This window comes from Pagrus major, chromosome 9 (assembly GCF_040436345.1).
Source record: "Pagrus major chromosome 9, Pma_NU_1.0".
NCBI classification, from domain to species: Eukaryota; Metazoa; Chordata; class Actinopteri; order Spariformes; family Sparidae; genus Pagrus; species Pagrus major.
Window position 1 is genome coordinate 22279781 of NC_133223.1, and position 22096 is coordinate 22301876.

A 22096-nucleotide genomic window follows, 5' to 3' on the forward strand; every position below is an offset into this window, starting at 1 on the left:
AGAGATCCTTACTTAGTATCAGACGGTCAACAGCGCGTTCTTCACATCCCGTTGATCCGTCTTAAGGTTTGGAATAACATCAAAACAGTTTGTTTTCATCATTAGGAAATATGCGTGATGCTCCACTGTGAGATGATGTAAAGACTTTTTGAGCCGTGCTGGGATTAAAATGCTGTAATCAAACCAAGTGTTAAATGCAAATTTAGGATTACGAGAGGCTGCTTTGCATAAAACAAGGCCTGGTATTGTTCCATTAATTATTTAGTAATATTTTCGCAGATAGATGCAGTGCAACTATGTTTACATCTATGAATATATCTATCTTTTTTCCTTTTTTTGGCCTCCTGTCTAGTACGTACTTACCGAGGATATGTACCGCATCTATCACTCTCTCTTCCTGTATCCCTGGAGCCTCTTGCTTAAACATGTTGATCACTCCACCTCTGATGTCTCCCCTGTCTTTCTCCTTCAAGTTAAGCAGTTCAAGCCTCCATCTGTGATTAAGGCTTCGGCTCCTTCACACACCTTAGCATTTTTTTGAGCCCTCTGACTCTGAACCTAACTATTTTTTGTACATTGATGAATCTGGAAATAGGCCCGTTTTTGACCAAGGAACATGTTTTTCTCCCAGAGGTACTGATTCGTTTTCATATCGGCTGGCTGTTGCTGATAAGTCCACATATTGCTGTAATTTTCTCTGCACCTTGCAGACTGTTGCAGGAAGAGCCTCTTCCTTCCTTCTTGCTCTTAGAGAGTTTTGTATTCTGGGTGTGATGTTGCCATGTTGTTGCCAGTGAGCCGAGGCTGGGAGTTTTCTCTGCAGCAATAGTTTTCACTGCTGATTTATTGTGTGTGTGCAAAAGTTAGTTGGGAATCTCTGTTCAGCTTTTATCTTTAACTTTTATCTGTGGGCATTTGTTTTGCTGTGTTGGGACTGAAGAAAATAAATTCCCTTCCGAGAGAGAGGCATTATCTCCCAGCTACTTGTGGCTGAAACAGGCTTTTCTGGCTGTACTTTTGTTCAGAGTGTGTATCTTAGCAGAAGCCTAAGGCCGGAAATATACTTGCTTTTTAACCACACATTTGTATAGACAACCAGCTGTGTCATGAACCTAGTTGTTTAAATACTTGCCCATATACTATGTGTGTCCCTGGATGATATCAACAGATGGCACACCTTAACTTGCCAACTCGCCACAATTGCTGTACCTGCTCCTGCTGACGTGCTTGTGGACTCCCAATTCTTCCCTACACTGCCCCATACCGTTCATGTGTGTATTGCGTTGTGTTAATTTCTGAGGAGGTGCACAACCAAAGTGTTAAAAGGACGCAGGATATAATGCATGCACACACAAGTTGTTAAAAGCCAGTATATCTTTGGCGTAACTCCAGTTTCAGATGCAGAAATGACTTGAAGCTGTTACCTACTTAGAAGTTAAAACCTTAAGTTCCTGATATACAAAGCAGACAAAGACAGCAGGTTGGGTATTTGACGTGCATGCGACTCTGTATACCGTACTGCATTGGTTGTCTGCATATACTTCACATATGTGATACCTCAGAACAATCTCTGGCCATGTTTGTGTTGACAGAACCCTGATATCCTTGACCGGAAGTTGGACGTCTCCAAGCATGTTTGTGGCAACTAGAATAGGTATTTTATGCCAAAACATGACCTATTCCTAACCCTAACTATATGGTTTTTGTGCCCAAACCTAACAAGAGCATAAGCAAAGTGTTGAACCTTAACAAAAGCGCAGTTACAACATTGAAATGAAATGTAAAGTTTCAAAATATTTGTGGTTTGCAGAATTGAACATTGCCAACATTTATTCCTTAGATTAGGTTTGAACACCAGGGCAACCCAAGTGTGTGTTCTTGCCTAAATGTGAATGAAAATATTATTACAGTAAGAATCCCATGACAACACTCAACTGCTAGGCAAAGCTTGGTAAAAACAACAACTGATGTGTTGAACAGTGACAGGCAAAATCATAATGTGCCCGACAGTCTCTGAGGCCGTTTATATCCTGATCTGTAGTTTTCTCTGTGGAACAGACACAAGACTGGTAAGATGACATCCTGTTTAATCGTTTGTATTGTTATGCTTTGTTCTTTTGTCTTAAGGGTTTTTTTCTGGGGATTCAAGTTCTGAGGGTGTGCATTTTCCTTTTCATCTAAGATTTCTCCCGCAACACGCCATAACTGGCAGCTGAGCTAACTGCCGTTAGCATCTTCTCAAATGTACACTCCAGTGGGGCCTGATGTAATTTCTGCTGCTCCCATTAAAAGTAACAGGATTGAGTTTTATTTTTATTCTTTTTAATAGTCTACAGTCACAGGGTTTGGTCTCAACTTAGCTTAATCATCAGGTCATCAGAATAATCACTTGCAACAGCTAAACAGCGAGTTTACATTTTACATTCTGTTATAATACCCTCTTGACTACCACCTGATTACCTAATTTACAATATAGAGAGGTTTTAATTGTACATACCCCTGGCAAATTAAACGGTAAACTAAGTAAACTGATTGAGGTTGTTGGTTAAGATGCCCAGGTGAAACATCGTGATCTGAATTTGCAATAATTGATACTCCTAATTGGTCAAAATTATATTTTTTTGCGCATGCAGTAGCTTTTACTAATGCTTTTCTCCTCTATTACCAAAGACAATGAAAGCAGTGGTTTTAGGCATGAATTATCAACACAGAAGAAGAATAAACGATATATAAAAGATGATTAAATTCATGCAGAACCTTCAATACAGCTTAATACAACTACAAAAGAGGGGTACAACAGGGGAATCGCTCATTTTGTTATGAACACGAGTTTGGACCCAAGTGCAGGACATGAAAGATGTTGAGCAGTGATAAAAGCTGATTGCAAGGCAGAGGGAAATGAAGTGAGACTGGTGTGAGCGGTAGTGAAAGAGAAACCAGGAAATGGCTGGCAGACAGACAAGCACAGGAGGATGATACTGAGGCACTAAGAGAATTGAAGTTAGAGCAGGCAAATCACAGCAAAGACACAAGAAGCACCACCACAGTGGGGAGACAACAATCTGGCAGCGAGTGGATTGAAATCTGGGGTAGATGTACTGCAGGTTGATGAGTTGATGAGCGGCAGGTGTGTATACTGAGCAGAGCCAGGAGAACCAGATGGGAGAACCACTCCCACACCTGGACACGCACAGACACAGACCAACATGACAAAGAGAGAGATGGTGTCCACAGTGACGTAATTTGACACAAGGCCATGCAACACTTCCCAGCTTTCCATGCTTGACCAAAAAAGGCTGTACCCTCCGGTAACCACGCAAAAACGTATCAGCTGCACCTGATTGGACGGACACTACTCATGGGCCGCTGCTCCGGGATTTTCAACAGGACCAACATAGCGGCTCTGTGGGACATTTTCTGTTTAATTACCAAAATAGGTCAGCGAAATGTATTTCTGAAGACTTTTTTTGAATAATAAGCCATGCAGTTACCGAATCTGGAGTTTTCAGAGGCGATGCATCATGCCAGGCGCCCCTGATTTGCATAAAGTAGCCAGAATTGAATTTAATGCAAAGGAGGAGTGGGCAACGTAAAGGGCCCATCATTATCGAAAAGTGACTCTCCACTACAAGAATGCATTGCATGTCTGCTTGCATAAACAATGAATGGGAACCGTGGAAATGGTGGATCCTCTGGACACATACTTAGATAGACAGGGGAGCACTGGAAACACAACGTAGGGAAAAACATAGGAAACACTAGGAACAGGGGAACCAGCAACGGTTGTAAATTAAATTAGTCGATGACTCAAAGCACTGAGTGTGATTGTTGTCTAGAGCCGCAGCAATTAGTCAATGTATCGGTAGTCCTTCAGAATCAAATTGCCAACAATTTCAATTACGGATTAAAAAATGTCTGCTTCCAGCTGCTGAAATATAGGGATTTTCTGCTTTGCTTTGTCAGTTATGACAGTAAATGAAGAATCTTTGGGTTTTGGACTGTTGTTTGGACAAAAGAAGCAATCTGAGTACATCTCTCTGGGCTCTAGAAATTTATGATGAGTGTTTTTCATGTCCCCCCCCCCCCTTTTTTTTGCAGACTTAGCAATGGTGAAAAATAATCAGCTGGTTGATTGATAATGAAAATAATAGGCATATTGTAGTCTAAAACTATTTATTCTTACAGATTAGTCAGCCATCCTTCAAGAAACGGATTTCATGGTATGCAATAAAAGTTTGCACCCCACAACACAACAGTCTCAACTGAACTAGATTAGTGGCTGTATATTTGTGTATGTGGAAAGAGGGAGTCAGTCCATTACTTAGTCTCCTTCAGATTCATGGCAGAAAAATAATTGTTAACTCACTGATAATTTGAGGTGAGAATAAAGAATACTGAGAAGGAGCTTTTAAAAACAGGTCATACTGTGAAAATATTAGTGTTTTCTTTGTTTGTTTTTCATAAAAGCGCTCTTTGACGGCAGGATCCAAACAAACCTCCAAGATGCCGTGGACAGAACGTCAATATGTTCTTTTGGTTTCCATGGTAAGACTGCATTTTCCATTCAGTTCACGAGCTTCAAAACTTTGAAGAAAACTCTGCTTTATTTATTCAGCGTGTATACCGCAGAGTCAATGTCACAGTATCCTTGGAGACGCTTTGAGCAGAACATAAATGAGACTTGAGCCCCACGTATGATAACACACACAAAATCAATACATGAAGAAGTTGGTTAAGTGTCTGTTGTAATCACAGACATATTAGAGCTGATCCCACAGGACTCTGAGTGTATCTCCATTTCAGATATCCCGACCTGTTGAGATAATTCATGAAGGGAGAATATTTATGGTAAAGTGGATCCCTCTTTGGTAATGGAGTGGATGCATATTTCAGGTGGAGTGGTAGCATAGTGCTTGTGTGAGGAGAGTTTATGGTTTGAGCCTCTGCACCGTCAAATACCAGAGCGAGATATTACTGAGCAAGCAATTGCGCTTGAAGTGTTTTTGAACAGTTTTGGAATCAAGATGATGCCTTTTAAAGATGAGTCTGACTCTTTTAAAGATCATATGATTAAACTTAGAATAACTTATGTTGAAAAATGTTGTCTTTGAAGCTGAAGCACAGACTCAGGTAACATAGGGTAAAATTCAAAAAGGCAAAGTCTTCATTGAAGAAGCAGGTAGGCTCAGATAGGAAGTCGGTCTAATCACAGCATACAAATCCAGACAGGGAGTTGGCAAAAATCCTAAATCCAATGAACACATGAGGACAAACAAAGACAATCTGGCAGAGTAACAGGGAAAACAAGGAGGTATATATCAGAAGTTGGAGAGTGATGACTTTCTCCTGTGCTGTGGAGATTGGTCTGGCTGTGTGAGACTAGTGTGAATATAATGACTGGAAATAAATGAATTACAGCATGCATGTTGTGCAAAGGAACATCTGTAGATTTCACCAATTGAAGAATACATACAAAATTTCAATCTCTACAAGAATAGCAAATGTGCTGTGTGAAGGCCAATTCTTATGAGTAATTGAGTATAATAAGCTTTTATTTTTTTTGTCATAAAAATACAATATATGATATTTCCCAAAACTTGGTAACAATAGTCATTTTGGACTTCACCGCTGTAACTGATGTAACAAGGAAACTGATAACTGTGATGCATCTTTGTCATGGTATAAAAGAAGTCACTCACCTAAATATCAAAGTAAGACTTTGTGTTTCCGTTCTGCTAGTTGGACAAAACATTTTCATTTCCAGACAAGAACAGTTTGTAATTCAGATATCTTAAATAAATCAGTATGTGCAGATTTCGTGTCGTCAGTGCCAGCCTCCTACACTTCATAAAACCATGAAATGTAGGAGGTTGGCACTGTGTTTATGTAACACATTATATGATATGTGGGGTTGATAAATTGAACTCACACAGGAAATTATATATTATCCTCTTCAAATCTACATTATTGCATTTGCTATATAGGAAGAAAAAGTCTCTGTCTGTAGGCAAAATCTGTAACGTGAGACGAAACAGAAAATAGTCAGTCACACTGCTGATGAGTGTCTCCTGTCCTAAGAAGTACAGATTTATCAGATTTACCTCAGGAAATGTACACTTTTACACCAATAAGCCAGGTCTTGTGAGTGTTGAGTAACTGCCGTCCTCCTACATTGTCCAACACCAAGAATGGACAAATGGCACAGTAATGGTAACTTATTACCGTCTGCCATCTGCTTGTGCTAAATCACAAGAAAATACTTTATCTTACATTGAATACCATCACTGTGTTCTACCAAATCTAAATTATGACAAGCCGACAGTCTCAAGTTGTACAATGATTATCTGCACGGCCCACTGATACACTTATTGATTAGCAAAGCTTCGTTCCTAGAGCCTGACAAACAATTGCTCTGCTTGTGACATCAGTAAATATACGTGCAGAAACAGGAGCAATCTGTCTTACCTTAAATCAGCTGTTTTTTCATTAATCTTTCTCTGGTCAAAACAAACCTAAATCCCTTTGTCAAACAGATCTGATTGAAAAGCTATAAACCAAGATTGTGGGACCTCTATGTTACTGTTCTGTCAGGTTGTTAGGCTTTTCTTTATGTGATCCGGCTTCTGTATCATAAACTGATTTCAATCTGTCTCTTGTGGGACTCCTGCTTAGCTGCTGTGAAAAGCAACTATTTCTAGCAGCCTCTACCAGCCCCACCACTGAGTTTGTATGCTTTTGTGTCGGCCATAGTCGCAGCTAGAGGCATTATGTGTTTGGGGTTGACCATCCATCCATCCATTCCATTCTTGTAAATGTGATATCTCAGGAACACCTTGAGGGAATTTCAAACGTTCACTTGGACTTAAGGATGAATTGATTCAATTTTGTTGGTCAAAGGTCAAATTCACTGTGACCTAACAAAACACTTCCATTTCACCAAAAACTAGACTTTATACTTTTTTTTCTAAATTCCTTCAACGTCTTCACTACATGTACAGACATGGATGTAAACTGCAACTTGACTGGTGCGTAAAGACATACAACCACGAGGTGGTAATTCTAGTTTATTGTGTGCCAATATGTTGATGATGCTGTGCTTTACAAGAAATTGTAAAGGAGGATTAACATAATTAAAAAATTCACCAAGACATCACAACTGACCTGACAATTATAAATCAGTGCTTCGAAATGCTACAGTTTGCTTTTGAAATGAAAGTGCTTAAACTTTATTTCCATTTTGGATCTCTTTAAAAGGTGTTATTGATAATTCTGCCGCTCAAAGTGGCATTCTGCCACCTTTCATTGCATACACGTCACAAAACTGCTATTGTTTGAATCATCTGTCCCCTCAAGGGGTGCCAGTGTTCCTAACGTTGCGAACGCTAGCTAGCAAACATTAATGTTGCTAGCACTAGCAAGCTAACATTAACATTGCTAACACTAGCTAGCTCACGTTAGTGTGGTACACCATAATTAGCAATTTTTTTCCCTTGAACTGGCAACTACAAAGACTCTTGATTAATTTTTGGCCCTTCAAAAAATGTTATCAATATGACCTTTAAGTCCATATTTTAAAGGAAAAGTTAAGCATTTTGGCAAACATGTTGGCCCTTACAAAAGTGATATGAGAACATTAAAATACACAGAAGTTAGGACATGTCTAAGCTAGCTGAGCATCAAGACTTAGCCTTTAAAGCTGAATGTTAGTTTGCAGTTTTACTGGTGAGAGTTACATGCTGGAGCTTTTTCTTTGCCAACAACAGCCAAGAGCAGTGACTGCATGCACCAAATCTCAAAGTTCTGTTGTCACAGTGAAGTTGCCAGATTTGGGACCATCATGCCTATACCAAGATGACAACCAAAAACTTTGGGCGCTCGAGAGGCTGATAAACTGCTGTCAAGAAATCGCTAAAACAAATAACTCTTCTTAAAATCTGTTGCATTTGCAGGTAAAGAAACAGGACAAATTGTATGAATAAGACAGTTTTAATGTCTTCAGCTCTCATACAGACATTAATATTGAACTTATTACAGGTGTGAGGTGTAAACTTTTTGAGTAGGACTTTCTTGCTCTGTGTCAGGCTCAGTTAATCCATTTGTTCAGCTGCAGCAAGATTATTTAAGTAAATTAATTAGGTTACATTTTACAGCCCAAAATATTTAGTAGGCAAATTAATACCTCGGGGCATATTCTTAATCAGTGGCTATTTTAATGGAGAAATTTGATGTGCAGTGGCTGTTGGTCTATAAGCAGAGGCGCCTGTTGGAGAGCAACAAAAAAGACATTGTGTGTGAGATCACTGTCTGCTTGTCCTGTTTGTGTGTGTGTTTGTGTGACCCCCGTGCCACGTCACCCAGAAGAGCCGCATCCTTCAGCCCAACCTGACCCGTAGTGCATCAGGGTAAATGATGCTGTGCCCTTGAAAAAGGCCTGCGTGATAATCCAAGATTAGTGTGTCTGTTTGTGTGTGTGCAGAGACAAAATGAGAGTGTGCATGTACTGTGGGCTGTATGAGTTTGGATAAAAGGAGAGTTTGTGTGTGTACAGTGTGTAGCGCATTCGACAACTAGGAACCAGTTAATGTTTTAATGTTTTGTCATTCAATGTTTTATGGATTGACAAATCACTTGACTAATCGACTAATGGTCTGAACTGATTTGTAGGCAGTGCGAGTCTGGCTGTGTTTATCTGTGCCCTCTGAATGGTGCTTTTGAAAATGAGGTTCAGTAAATTAGACACCAGCTCTCTTTCTCTTTCTCCTCCATTTGTCTTTCTCACATTCTGGTACCAAATATTTTCTTCTCTCTTTCATAGGAGCAGGCTTCATTTGTATGCAGACAAGCTCTGTAAGCAAAGTCTGTCCTAGAGTTATAGACTCAATGTCTGTGTCTTTCAGCAGGGTGTCTGAGCGTGTTAAAAGCATTTTAAAAAGCCTGATGCACTGTATCTAATGTTAAAGTAACAAACAGTTTTGTTGTTTCTGGAAAACTGACCCATTGTTTAACCTGTTAATTTAACAATACACATAAGGTATTGTCAGGATTTTATTTATATAGTACACCAGTTGTAAAGTTTGTGCGCTTTATCTTACTTTACTAACGGAGTGCAAATCCTTCTTGTAACCTTTGAACCACTAATCCTTTAAATAGTCTTTTTAGGGTTTCTTTTTCCCTTAGCAATAATATTACACATGTCTTGTTTGGGCATTCAGAGGCGTTGTCGTGAAAGTGACTACGCCATCACGTTCTGATTTGTTAAGGAAATCCGAGCAGTTTCTTCCTTTAGGCCAATGGTAAATGGTTGTAGACAAGCTACTTTTTTGTATGTATACTGGATAACATATCTCTTGAAAAGCGTCATTTTTGCTTCAATGCCCTCTGTATGATTTGATAACCTCTGTAATCTTTGTAATCATCGGTATATGAAATATATGATTACACCCGTTTTTCACAGAAAACGCTGAGGGCAATATTATAATAAATGGCTGTACTGTAACTTGCTTAGGAAAGGTCAGATGAAGACAGAGGTTCATATGGAAGTCTAAAACATCCAAGTACATGTTTTTGGGTAAAAAAAACCCTTAACTTCCAGAGGTTCTGTCTGAGTTCACAGTCAAAAAACACTCTATTTTGACTGGCCTTAAAATAAAATCTGGTAGATGTATCCGTTTTCAGATGAGTAAATGTGAAAGTGTGACTTTAAATGAGCCAGATTGAAACGTAAGCTTCTCCTGAATCAAATGACAGATGGCACTTGATATACTGACTGCAAGAATAGGGTCGGAAAAATGTAATAAATACAGGCGAGTCAGACGCCCTAAAATTGGTCTTGGAGGGTTAATAACAGACTAAATTAACCTTAATGAGCCATTATCCTTCAGCTCCAGTAGCTGCAGGAAGCAATGTCAACTGTTAATAAGTGCATAGTTAACTGCTACTAAATTAATAATAAAGTATTATTGACTTTGATAAAGCAATGAAAATAAGTAGAAAATATTTAACAATTACATTACAGATAAAAAATTCAGTCATTATCCGCTCGCCATCATGCCAATGGAAAGTCAGGTGAAGTTTCATCCACAAATCATTTCTGGAGCTTCACAGCAAAACAGCCTTTCTGTTTTCTGCTAAACATCTGAAAACAACAGAAAACAACAATGGCTCCGGACAGCTTGTCTGCCGTAATCCAAATCTCCAGAAGCACCGATATCCCAAATTGATTTGAAAGTTATTTCCACGCTTTTACAAGTTGAAATCTTAAGTAGATGCACAAGCTCGAACGCACATTTTTGGATGAACTGTTCCTTAAAACTCAAGCATCTTATCCTAAAAGGGGTTATAAGTGCATTAATACCTATTAACTAAAGCTTATTACATGACCTTCATTTACAGTGTTGCAAAGTTTTTCTATTTTCTTGTTAGTATTGCTTGAATCATCGTGTCATTTAGCCGTCAGGCTTCCTTTTTTATTTGATATCTTATGCATATTTGATGGTATAATTAATTGTATTTTTTGAAGTACTGTGCAGTCTTTGAAACCAGGGTTGCAGCTCTTCCTCAAGGGCTAAATGGTTGCATCGAGCACTCCTTTCATTTGAAGATCCTCTTGGAAATATGTTTTCTACAAGATGAAAGAGCACAACACAAAGCTGAATGAGTATTATTTTATTAAAAGACTCTGAGGGCCACATTGTATTTATCTGTGTGTGTGTCGTCCTTCAGGTGGGAGGGATGAACAGGAGGGTCTGGAAGCCGTCAGACGGATCTGTGAAGAGCACAAAGAGGCCAAAGGTAACATTGCAAACGTGTGTGAGAACACACGCACAAACACAACCACTCACACACAGGTACACGTGTGTGTAGTTGTTTTCATATGCCAGTGTGTGAAGATAAAGGGCAGAGCTGCAGCAGTGTGTCCCTCAGGCTTGTTTTTACAGTCTTTTCCGGGCGCACACACATAATTGCACACTTGCAGGTATACACTCATACAGACGCACACAGTGCTTCCATGCTGGGTTTGCAATGTCAGGCGTGAAGAGGAGGATACAAGGGAAAAGGCTACGAGAAGAAGACCAGGGGAGCAACCTGTGAGAGAGGATGGGGAGGAGTGCAGGCATGGAAGGAGGCAGAGGGGTGGAGGAGAACATGACAAATGGGCAAATACAGGACAATAAAAGAGGGAAAAATGAAAGACGAGGTGGAGGGAAAATGGAGGTGCAGAGGAGGTGATAGAGATGGGAGGAGACAAATGATATCAGCGCAGAGATTTATTACTCCATTGACTAAAGCTTACAGTGTTCTGTGTAACTCCCATGTTGAGAAATTGATTTGGCTGACCTTCAGAGCACCATAAATTCCAACATAGGCTGATGACTTAAAAGCCTCATGAGTTATTTTTTCTGAGACGAACGGCCTTGAGTCCTCACCAGCTTGCAGAGCTTGTCAGAAGCTGTTTACCTCAGGGCGATGACTTCGATTTTAAAGAAATAAATAATAACTTTATAATTTTACTGTAGCATACACTGACGGCATATTTGACAGTTTTTCCATGACAAGCCGTTCACACATACAGACTCAAAAGCTGGGAGAGCGATAGGTTGCTATTCATTTTGAAAGCGACCTGCCATTGCACCAGAGCGCCTCCCACCGAGCTACAGAGATGTAAAAGGCACCCTGCAGCACGACAGGGGAAAGTTGGGAAAAGCCCAACCTCACGCAGATGTCTTTTGATGCAATGCAATCGGCAAGCAGGCGAGAGCCGATCGCGATTGTTTTAAATGCACACAGAAAAAGAAGCAGAGTTTTTCCATTTCAGGCGCCATTGTTATACGAAAGCGGCTTCAATATTGTGCACAGCGTTAAAACAAAAGACAAAACAAGCTATTCCGTACACTGGAAACAAACCGTAACTGGAAATAAACAAGTTTTTAGTGTGTAGCTACATCAGAACACAACTGTATGTGGAGTATGCAGATAACATCCTCAGAGCATCACACACACAGAGCTGCAGCTTCATGAAAGGCCAGAGATTGCCTGAGAGCTTGAAGCCACTTATAACTTCACATAGCCAGGTAGCCATCTACCTTCAGCAATTTAAGCTATGCGTTCTGGATGTTGTAGGATACATCGTGCTAGAACATTTGTATGGAAGCCAGCCAGCCCTCATTCTCAATAGAGAATTTTTTTGAGTGTTACTTTGAGCCATTGGCAAACTCCCGCACACTCACTGCTGTGTATATCCTGACAGGAGGTATTCTAGCAAGCTATGTTATGTTTCAGGTGTCATTTGAGCAATGGCAAAGGATAAAGACTGTCATAAAATCACAGCAACAGGTACTAGATATACCTAAGCTGTTTAAAATCAATGTAATTTGTTCAAAACTGTTTGAATGTCATGATAGCCAGATGGGGTAGTGTTTGAAATCTCTTTTTAAAAGTTGAAAGATATTTAATGTATTTATTGTTAGATCAGGTAGAAGTCGCACAGACTTGGCGAGGCTTCTCTGATCCCTGCCTGGAAATAAAGTGATACATGTATAATAGATATTTCCTGAGTTACATTAGTTGACTGACATCAGCAGTCAGTACAAAACATGAATGCTCACTGTAGAACCGCAATGCAGGAAGCACTGTCACTGCAGAAGAAATGAATTTAATTTAAATGTGTTCTTTTTCTGAAAAATAGCTATGCTACAAGTCAAAACAAATACCAGGGGTATGTATTGGTTCTTTGAACTTTGCCAAACTTAATTTCAGTTTATAGCTTGCAGAATAATAAAGATCCTATTCACATTACTCGCACAAAGACCAATTGCTATTGTTTATTTTTGCCATAATTTGGTTTCTGTGAGTTTCTCCTCTTCTACATACACAATTTCTTCTCTTTTCAAATTTTGCTTTGCTGCATTAGAAAGTGAAAAAAGGTTCAATCTGACCTTCAAACTAGTGATTACAAACATTTTCAGTACCCATTTTTTGATGCTAATTCGTTGTTACTTGGTGATGAAAAAAGGTAGAACCTGAATTATATATTGGTCTGTGACAGATGCATTGGTATCCGCCTATATACGCTGACATGAAAATTCTGTTTTTACATAACATAAGACACAAAAAGGTTCTTTGTTACAAGTGTTTAATAACCACATTTTATAAATACATGAAAGCAAACCTGCTCTAACGGTCAACATTAGTACTCTCTGAGTTCTGATTGGTGGAGTTGACAACAGTGTATCTACGATACTGAATGAAGCGCTGCCTACTGGGAAGTGAGCTGTGTTTTGCCTTGCTTGGCCTTGCAGTGGAGAGCAGCAGAGAGCCGGCTGGCTGGGTCCCTGCCTGTGTGTAAGTGGCTGTCAGGTACAGAGACAGCGGCCATGTAGCTGGTGTCATTGAAGTCGATTTCCCTGGACGGGGCCGTGGTGGAATTGATTACTTCTTTTGTAATTGGCAGGCACTGAGGCATAGGGGACAAGGGGGGTGTCTGTAGCCAGATGCTTGTGCACTGAATGAGAATGTGTTGATGTGTGTGTGTGTTTGAATGAGACAGTAATGGATTCTCATTAGTATGTGAGGCAGGAGCTTTAAACATCTCTCTCCAAACGCCCTTTGGCATCTTTCCCAGTGTTAGCACATTTGTCTGTTGTGAGAAATGGGAGACGGCTCATAATATACATGTGGGCTGCAGGGGCGGTTCTCAAAGAGCGGATGTGTGAACAGTTTGGGGATTTCAAGGTGTCACAGATGAGAGGGAATTTAATTTCACAAGAAAATATCAGAATATATTGTATAGAATATATTAGATAGAGCGTTGTGGCCCCAGTAGCTTAGTTGGTAGAGCATGCTCCCCACGTACAGCGGCTGTTTCCAGGGTTCGTATCCTACCTGTGGTCCTTTGCTGCATGTCACCCCCCGTCTCTCACCCTGTTTCCTGTCACTCGTCAGCTGTAATTTAATGAAGAAAAAAAGGCTTTAAAAAATTCATGTTATAATAGATGCTGTTCATTCCAGTCACTTTGAACACCAGGGGTCACAGGGTCTTATTCTCATAATTGTGGTCACTCTGGTTAATCAGAGTGGTCATGCTAATTTTGAATTTGCCACCTCCGTTGTAGAGGTCCAGGCTTTCCAAACAAAATTGAACTTGGCATCGATCATTTCGAATACTGAATACCTTGCAGTTAGGTGACATTTAGTTTAGCATTGGATTAAGAAAGAAAAAAGGGAACACGCCAGGCAGGCTCCGTCTACAATAAGGGTGGAAATCACAAAATAACTCTTAATAAGATTTCCCAAAATGTCCAGCCACTTCTTTAAAGGAAAGCCGATTTAAACAAACCTTCTTGTGCAGATGAACAGGTAGCTGGTTTTGTCAGCCAGCAAGTTGCACTGTAAGTAGATCTCTATGCAGTTAGCTAGAAGACCTAATTCATGCGGCTAATACTTCATATGCACATGATCAGCCTTGTTCAATAAACCAGTCACTTCCTAGCTATATAGCATGTGTTTGTGTTGTCATGTGAGGTTATTGTTTGAGTTTTTGTGTGTTGTTCAGTTCTAGTCAAATGTATGTATAGGTCAATGTGTAAAGTACGTTTGGTCCCATTTGGTATCATGGTGTAGTGTATTGCCTGCTGCATTAAAGGTCCCTAGAAAACGTTGAGTACAATCCTGTGGAAATATGCTAATGGATTTAGACTGCAAGTGGGCTTTAGTCAATGAGGCTTAGAGCATTTTACACACGCACACACACACACACACACACACACACACACACACACACACACACACACACACACACACACACACACACACACACACACACACACACACACACACATGCAGATAGAGGGTATTTCTGTATGTGTGCCACAGGCAGCGCTGTCTGTCCACTAACTTTAGTCACGGTGCACTTGAAAGTAACACTTTGTGCCTCAAACCATAGGCCTAGATTAACAGTGTGAATGTGAAGCAAGGCAACCTGTGTGTGTGTGTGTGTGTGCGTGTGTGTATGTTTATCTGCTTAACACACATAAAATGTTCTCGCTTAGGTAACCCAGCTGCTCTTACTTTACCTAAGCTCTTTCACGGCAATTAACAACATTTTTTAGCCGCCTTTGTTTTTATTTAGTTCAATTGTAAAACAAGGTCAGTCTTCAAATACGTTGAAGACTGACCTTGTTGGAGTGTTTTTGTACTTCAACAAACACACACATTTTTATGTAAATATCAGCATGAAGTTGTGTACATTTTGTGAAAAGTGGTATAAGTGGTACACAAATTTACTGTAGATTTAGAGCTGTCTTGACCTGTGAGAGTATCAACCCTTTGACACTACAAGCTTGAGTTGACTGGGGCACGTAAGGGGAATGAAAATGTCTGTGGAGGAGCTAACACTGGCACGATGCCCAGACCTAATATTCCTGGATATCGCCATGTTGTTTATCAGTCCACTCAAAGTGAAACTATATATTTTTCGTGTCACTTCATAAGAGGTGGCTTCAGAGAGGACAGTCCATTCATCCTTTTTTTATTTTCAGTCTTACCTTAGACCGTATTGTAGAGAAGGAGAGAGGGAAGGTGAGAACATGTGGTTTAAGACTCAGGCGAATTTGTGACTTGACAATCATCTTTTACTGTGTTTTATTTGGTGCAGAATTTTTGAAAACATCATTCAAACACATCTGAAGATAGTTAGTCATATTTGACTTCGTATTTCCTGTCTAAACATCGTCTCCTAGAGTAAACCATTTGCCAAAAATCAAGGTGTTTACTGTCCTTTTTTTGGGCAAACAGTAGAGATATTTGATGCGTTTACTAGCGATGCATTTTAATATCAGATTTAGGTGTAATCCAGCTTAATCATATCTACTGTAGGCACAATCAGGACACAAGATGCATGTTAAAGCCAGGTGGAAAGAGGGGATTTATGGTAAGAGAAGCGGGCAGTCCTCCCTCGTCATTGTTTTAATATATTGCTTTTTACAGTTATTAATTTTTCATAAAAGAAACATAAAATAGAGCAGAAGAAGGTGAAGGCCAGAGCTCTTTTCCTATGAGTTGTGAGTCGTATGAGACGTGGGCATTATCCAGCTTACATATTAATTACCTGCTGTTCAGGATGTAGTGCAGCAGAGTCGTGTGCTGTCTCATGTTGAAGCCTGGCTGGAAAAACAACTCCAGGGTACACTTGTACCTATTCACAAAATCTAATCTCAATTGGACTGAGTTGGCTAAAACAGGTTTACAGTTCAGTCACAATATTTAGGTTAAATAGGTTCAACTTGGAAAACTGTTCGGTGACTTTCCATTGCATTTATCAGGCTTTGATTGGTGCGAGAGATGTCAATGGTTAACCAATTTTTGGTTAACTACAGAGGATATTTTTGATACCTATTTGTTACCCATGTTGGTCTATAGGTTAATTTGCATGCGCATGCACAAACACACAGTGCTAGTATCTTCCTAGCTAACAGTGTTAAAGAGTAGGGAAAGAAAGGTAAAAAGGTACAGGGTGCTAAGAGAAGCTCTGTGGAAACATTTCCTTCAGAGTCCAATGTGAGTTAAAATGCGTGATGCTACTCTTCAGTTTAGTAATAGTACTCGTGCTATACTGTACCACTTAAAGAACAAGCACCGTGCTGCCATCTCTGAGGATGGCTCGCAGCCGAAGATCACATTGCTGCTTGTCTAGGGAAGGAAGTGTGATGCGCTGGTCCGAGGAGATACGCTGCCAATCAGTGTCAATCAACTATAGCTCTGACAAACGACTGCTGTACAGCTCTCACAAACGAAAGTTAACGTCACAACTTCCTGTAACTTCATCAGTGCTGACTGAGAGATGCAGTCCAGTGTGCTCATTTCTCCAAACCAAGTATAGAAATAGGTTCAGATAAGTGAGACGTGCTGCTCACTCAGAGCCTCTCCGTCCGGTACATGTCAGACAACCTGGCAGAGAAGCTGACGTGGTGCGCCAGAGCTCATTGAGCCAATGTAGCACCGGTATAAAGAAAAGCGCCTCTTGTATTTTACGCTTTTCTCTCAATTAACTGCTTAGTTAACAATTAATGGGTGTCAGGCTTTCGACAGCAGAATCAACCAAAACTGACATCCCTTATAAATGCACAAGTTATTTTTACTTCTTCATTCTCTCCCTCTTCTGTAGTTAGCAGGGTATTTTTACCTGAAACAAACTCTAGAACAATGACAGCCTGTGGGCCACATTCGGCCTGCAAGTATTAATGATGAGTATTAATGAATTCAGAAAATGCGCACAAATAATATAACTCAGAGGTAGCAGAGGCTCAGTCCGTCCTGTGATCCTCAATCAGCTTGCCAACCCCTAGCATGAGCCAAAAAGTTCGTAATTGATAGTTCACTGTTCTACAGGATCGGATTATTCTCCAACTCCATCATCCCTCGGCCTACTCTATGAACCCACCATCAAACGGCCTGGATCCTCGGCTGGCCATTTCCTGGAGCTAACAGCAGCGTGCTGGCTGAACTGAACAGGCGGTAACTCCAGATGTGTTAGAGAATCACTTTCCCATTCATTCACTTCACTGATGTTTCAGAAATATATATAATGAGTCATACACCTGGAACCATGCCAACCAAACGACATCCTCTATTCAGAATATGAATGGGATTTTCCTCACTGTTACGCTCTATTAGATGCAAGAGACGTCACTTGGGTTTATATCCGGTGGCCAACTGTGTTTTTGTTTGCCTCCTGGGATCCTGAATGGGAGTTTTTTGTTGAGATAAGGACTCATTCATTGGTAGTTGAACTATGGATTTTGTATTGAGCACTGACTTCCTCCTTGGCGGTCTGAAAGCATTTTTATCAATATAGATTAGATTAGATGAGTAATAGATATTAATTTTGTATGTAATTGAAAATATGGAAGGCTAATTAGGCCTAGATACATAATTCTTTTTTTTAGTCCATCCCCCCACAGTGTCTGTCGAAAAAACCTGGCTCTGGGCTAAATGTAGTTGATGACCCCGGCTCCAGAATCCCAGAACAAACAGTTTGGATATTGAGTTGGAGCATGCTTTTATTTTTTCAGTTGCTCTGAGCCATTTATGATCACATTTAGCCTTAAAAATGACAGATGCAATTGCATAACACTACACCCACGTCTGCTTTTCCATGCAAAGAGAGCAACTGGTTGAGATGTTCAGACAGGAATTGGAAAGGGGGGAGACGAAGGTGACGGTCCTCAAGCTCTGAAGCACAGTTAGAAATCGCTACTCTTCCATGAAAAAATCCTTTGACTTTTGCCCCCTTCAAGACTTTGCAGGTTATAAATGTGACATGGTGCATTCAAGTGACTTTGTTTGGAAGTAATACCAGAAAGCACGCTGCAGCAAAAATCTGCTTTAGTCAGTGAGGTTTTGTAGGCAACAGTGAAGCAGAATGTGGAAACATAACAGAAATGGCATCTTCACCTTTCACCAGTAATAGTCCTTTTTTCACAGCAGACATTTTGACCTGTTACAGTATGAAATTCACAGGTTTTACCAAAAACGTTAGCGATGGCTTTGTTCTATTTATGTGTCCCAGTTAGCCATCTCAGTGTGACAGTGAGCCAGCATGCAAAATACCAGGACCCTGACTGAAGCAACTAAATGAAACCAACCATGCGTTTATTTTATTATTTATACTTGTGTTTCTCCTTCAGTGACATATCAGAATGTCTGTCTATGATAACATGATTAATGAACAGATGGACCATTACAAGACCTTTCAGACCTTTTTATAGCAGCAACTAGTTGTTGAAGAGGAAAAGGACAAAGAAAAGTTCCCATCATGACACCTTCACTTTTGCAAGACTTGCAGTTGCAACATGTTATGATAAGACTGTAGTCAATACTTTTTGATGACGCAGACTTGTAACCAGTGACCATCGTGGTGTATATGAACATTGTTTGTCAATTTAGATAACTGTGCAATGTCATTAAAGGTCCAGTGTGTAGAATTTAGGAGGATCTCTATGCAGAAATGGAATATAATATCCATAATTATGTTTTCATTAGTGTATAATCACCAGAAACTAAGGATCACTGTTGTGTCTTGGTTACCTTAGAAGCTCGAGCCTTTTATATTTGCAGAGGGAGCTGGTCCTCTTCTTGCCGAGTCCGCCATGTTTCTACAGTAGCCCAGAATGGTCAAACCAAAAAGGGACTTTTATGTTTTTTGCATTTTTTAGCAGCCACTGTAGCTTCTCCTACAAAATGGAAGGGTAGGGTGAGGTGAGGGCTATTCAGTAGGTTACAGTCTGCAACATCACTGCTTGATGCACTGGATCTTTAAAGGAAACATATTATGCTCATTTTCAGGTTCATAATTTAATCTTGGGTTACTGCTAGAACAGGTTTACATGCTTTAATGCTCAAAAAACACATCTGTTCTCTCATACTGTCCAGTGCTACTGTATCCCCCTGTCTCAAACGTTCTGTTTTAGCTCCTGTCTCTTTAAGACGGACTTTGACCTTTTTAACTTTCAAGATCTTTAACACCACAAAACACTGGAGGAAAGGAAGAAGACAAAAAGCACAATACAGTAGGGCTCCTTTAAAGTGAAAACAGAATAATTGTAGAGCTTGGCATAACTGTACTGATTACACGAGTACTAATAAAGGTTTTAGACCATTTGAAATAGTGGTATCTGACAATTTATAATTACGAAGTGACAATTGAAACATTTTCATTAAGTTAATGTCTAATTTTGAATAGCAGTTTACATTGAAATGACAGATAAGACAGTTTATGCAAAATCTGACAATATGGACATAAAATGTTGACTGAATACTGGTATCCATACTGGTTATTATGGTTGTTGAGCTGGCTTTATACTATATACTGGAACATTTCCATTTAAGAAACCCCTTTGACACTTAAACACTAATAAGAAAAACTCACGCTTTGCGACTACATTAATTCACAATTGATTTTCTTTTACAGTTTAATTTAATTATGAAATGATCATAAAGATAAATTATATAAATGGGACTATGAATGGATCCAGTGGCTTTTAAACAGCATGTGTCTCCAGAGGCAGTTCCTGTCGTCACTTTCAGATAATCCCTCCGTAACAAAAACACAGTTGGTGTGTCATTGGCTGTTGAGTCGAAGAAGCCGAGCTTTATAGAAATATAGAAGATCCTGGGGTCTTAATTGAGGGCTGGCAGCAGCCGGACCGTGCCCGATCGATGGCATTTCACTCCCAGTGGACTTTCTTGATATGACTGGCCTATCTGAAAGAACCCGGCCCCAGGAGAGGCAGCTCAAGAGAACAGGAGAGGACTGACAGGCAGGACGCACGCACACACACACTCACACTCACACACACACACACACACACACACACACACACACACACACACACACACACACACACACACACAAATACCTGCTGTCAGGCTAACGCACGTTTGCTTGCTGGTATATACAATGGAAATGCACACACTGATAGACTTGCACACACTCTCTCTCTCTGCTCCTGTTTTTCCTTACCTTTATCCCTCTCTCTCTCTCTCTCTCTCGCTCTCTTGCCTACACCCACACACACAAACACACAAACATACACACACAGCAGGAGGTGAGTGGTATGGCTCGGAGATAAGGCTGTTATCAGACCTTCATCAGGGACGGTTGCACTCTCATCTGTCACAGCGTTTTTTTCTCCATCAACTCCATCAACTCTCCTGCCTGCTCCTCTCTCAGTCCTCCTCCTGTCTTTGTTTATTATGTTTGACCTGTCGGAGGGTGATGAGAGCTATAGGGAGGAACAATATATTTTCTTCTTGACGTTTGTCTTTGTGTGTGATGGCAGTGAACTTGTTGCTCTCTGTAATACAATGTAGATAAAAATTGAGTCAGGTGCTTTTGGAAAATGGGAAAAATAGTACTTCAGAAACCAGAGGCAACCCAGACACTACAGATATAAGAAAATGTATCAAATGAAAGAAACAAACATACCTTACGCGACTCCAGACAAATTTTTCACTCTGGTTGCACTGGTGCGCCTAACATTTTCATTTAGGTGCACCCGCACATAATATAGATGCATCCGATAATGTATTTTAACTTAATTTCTCAACACATTATGTAAATGATTGTAAACAGGTAAAAAAAAAAAAAAAAGGTTGAAATACATATTTTTCTTATTTAAATCACATGTACCAAGAAACTGCCATAATCTCAATTGTTTAAGAAATAAACTGCTAAATTTCAAGTGCACTGCCTTGACAGATTTTTGGGCAAATGTCCGACCAAAATTGTCACATCTGGGAGCCCTGCCTTCGTTTGGAGGCCTGATGAAGACCTGCTGGTCGAAACCTGTAGGCTTTTTTAATGGCTGGCCTTAAAATGATTTAGCCTCTATAATAAAGGCTTCTTAATATTTCCTTCCTTTTTAAATTTTCTTATATTTTGAATTTCTTATATCTCGTTTTTTAAGGTATTCAGGTGGGGTTCATCCCTAAACTCCTGTCCATGTTGAGGGTTTTAGTAAATTGAGGTCTATAATATGGCAGTAATACTAATAAACAGGATCCGAACAAGTGAATGAAGCAGCTTGTTAGTATGGGTGACCTCCTGGTTCCCCATTTTACATTCTCACTGTTGATCCCAGACGCACTGCTCTCTTTGATACTGTGATATGGGATATTACTCCTGTCAGCTGCACATCCAGAGAATGTTAGAAAGGAAAACATTGACACCGCTGTGTATTATAGCTCTTTGGTTTCCGCTGCCAGCCTGAGAAAAGATATAAAAGAAACACCTCAACCTGTTGCAGTTTCAAACAAACAAACAAGCTGTAATATGGTACAAGGGAACATGGCTCAGTAAATATGTTTTATATTGTTGATATTTGTTTATTGGCAACTTTCATGTTGTTCATGGGGGATTTGTAGGATTGCTGTTTGTTGCGGTTCAGTGTGAACCAGTACCACTTGGTTTTTTGAAATTTTACGTACATAAAAACAAAAGTAACAGAGGACGTAAAGTTTTACATTCTTAGAACATGTTTTCTCCCACAGAGAGGAGCTCTGAAGTGAATGCAGAGGAGGATGTAAGACAGAGGCACAA

At 40.0% G+C, this 22096-nt stretch overlaps 1 protein-coding gene across 1 annotated transcript in view; it reads left to right on the forward strand.

Moving 5' to 3' along the window:
* LOC141002610 (polyprenol dehydrogenase) overlaps positions 1-22096 on the forward strand; it is a 40502-nt gene that overhangs the window by 3433 nt on the left and 14973 nt on the right. The window contains exon 3 of the mRNA XM_073473967.1: positions 10723-10791. Within this exon, the coding sequence (XP_073330068.1) occupies positions 10723-10791 (69 nt within the window). The remainder of the gene's footprint in view (positions 1-10722; positions 10792-22096) is intronic.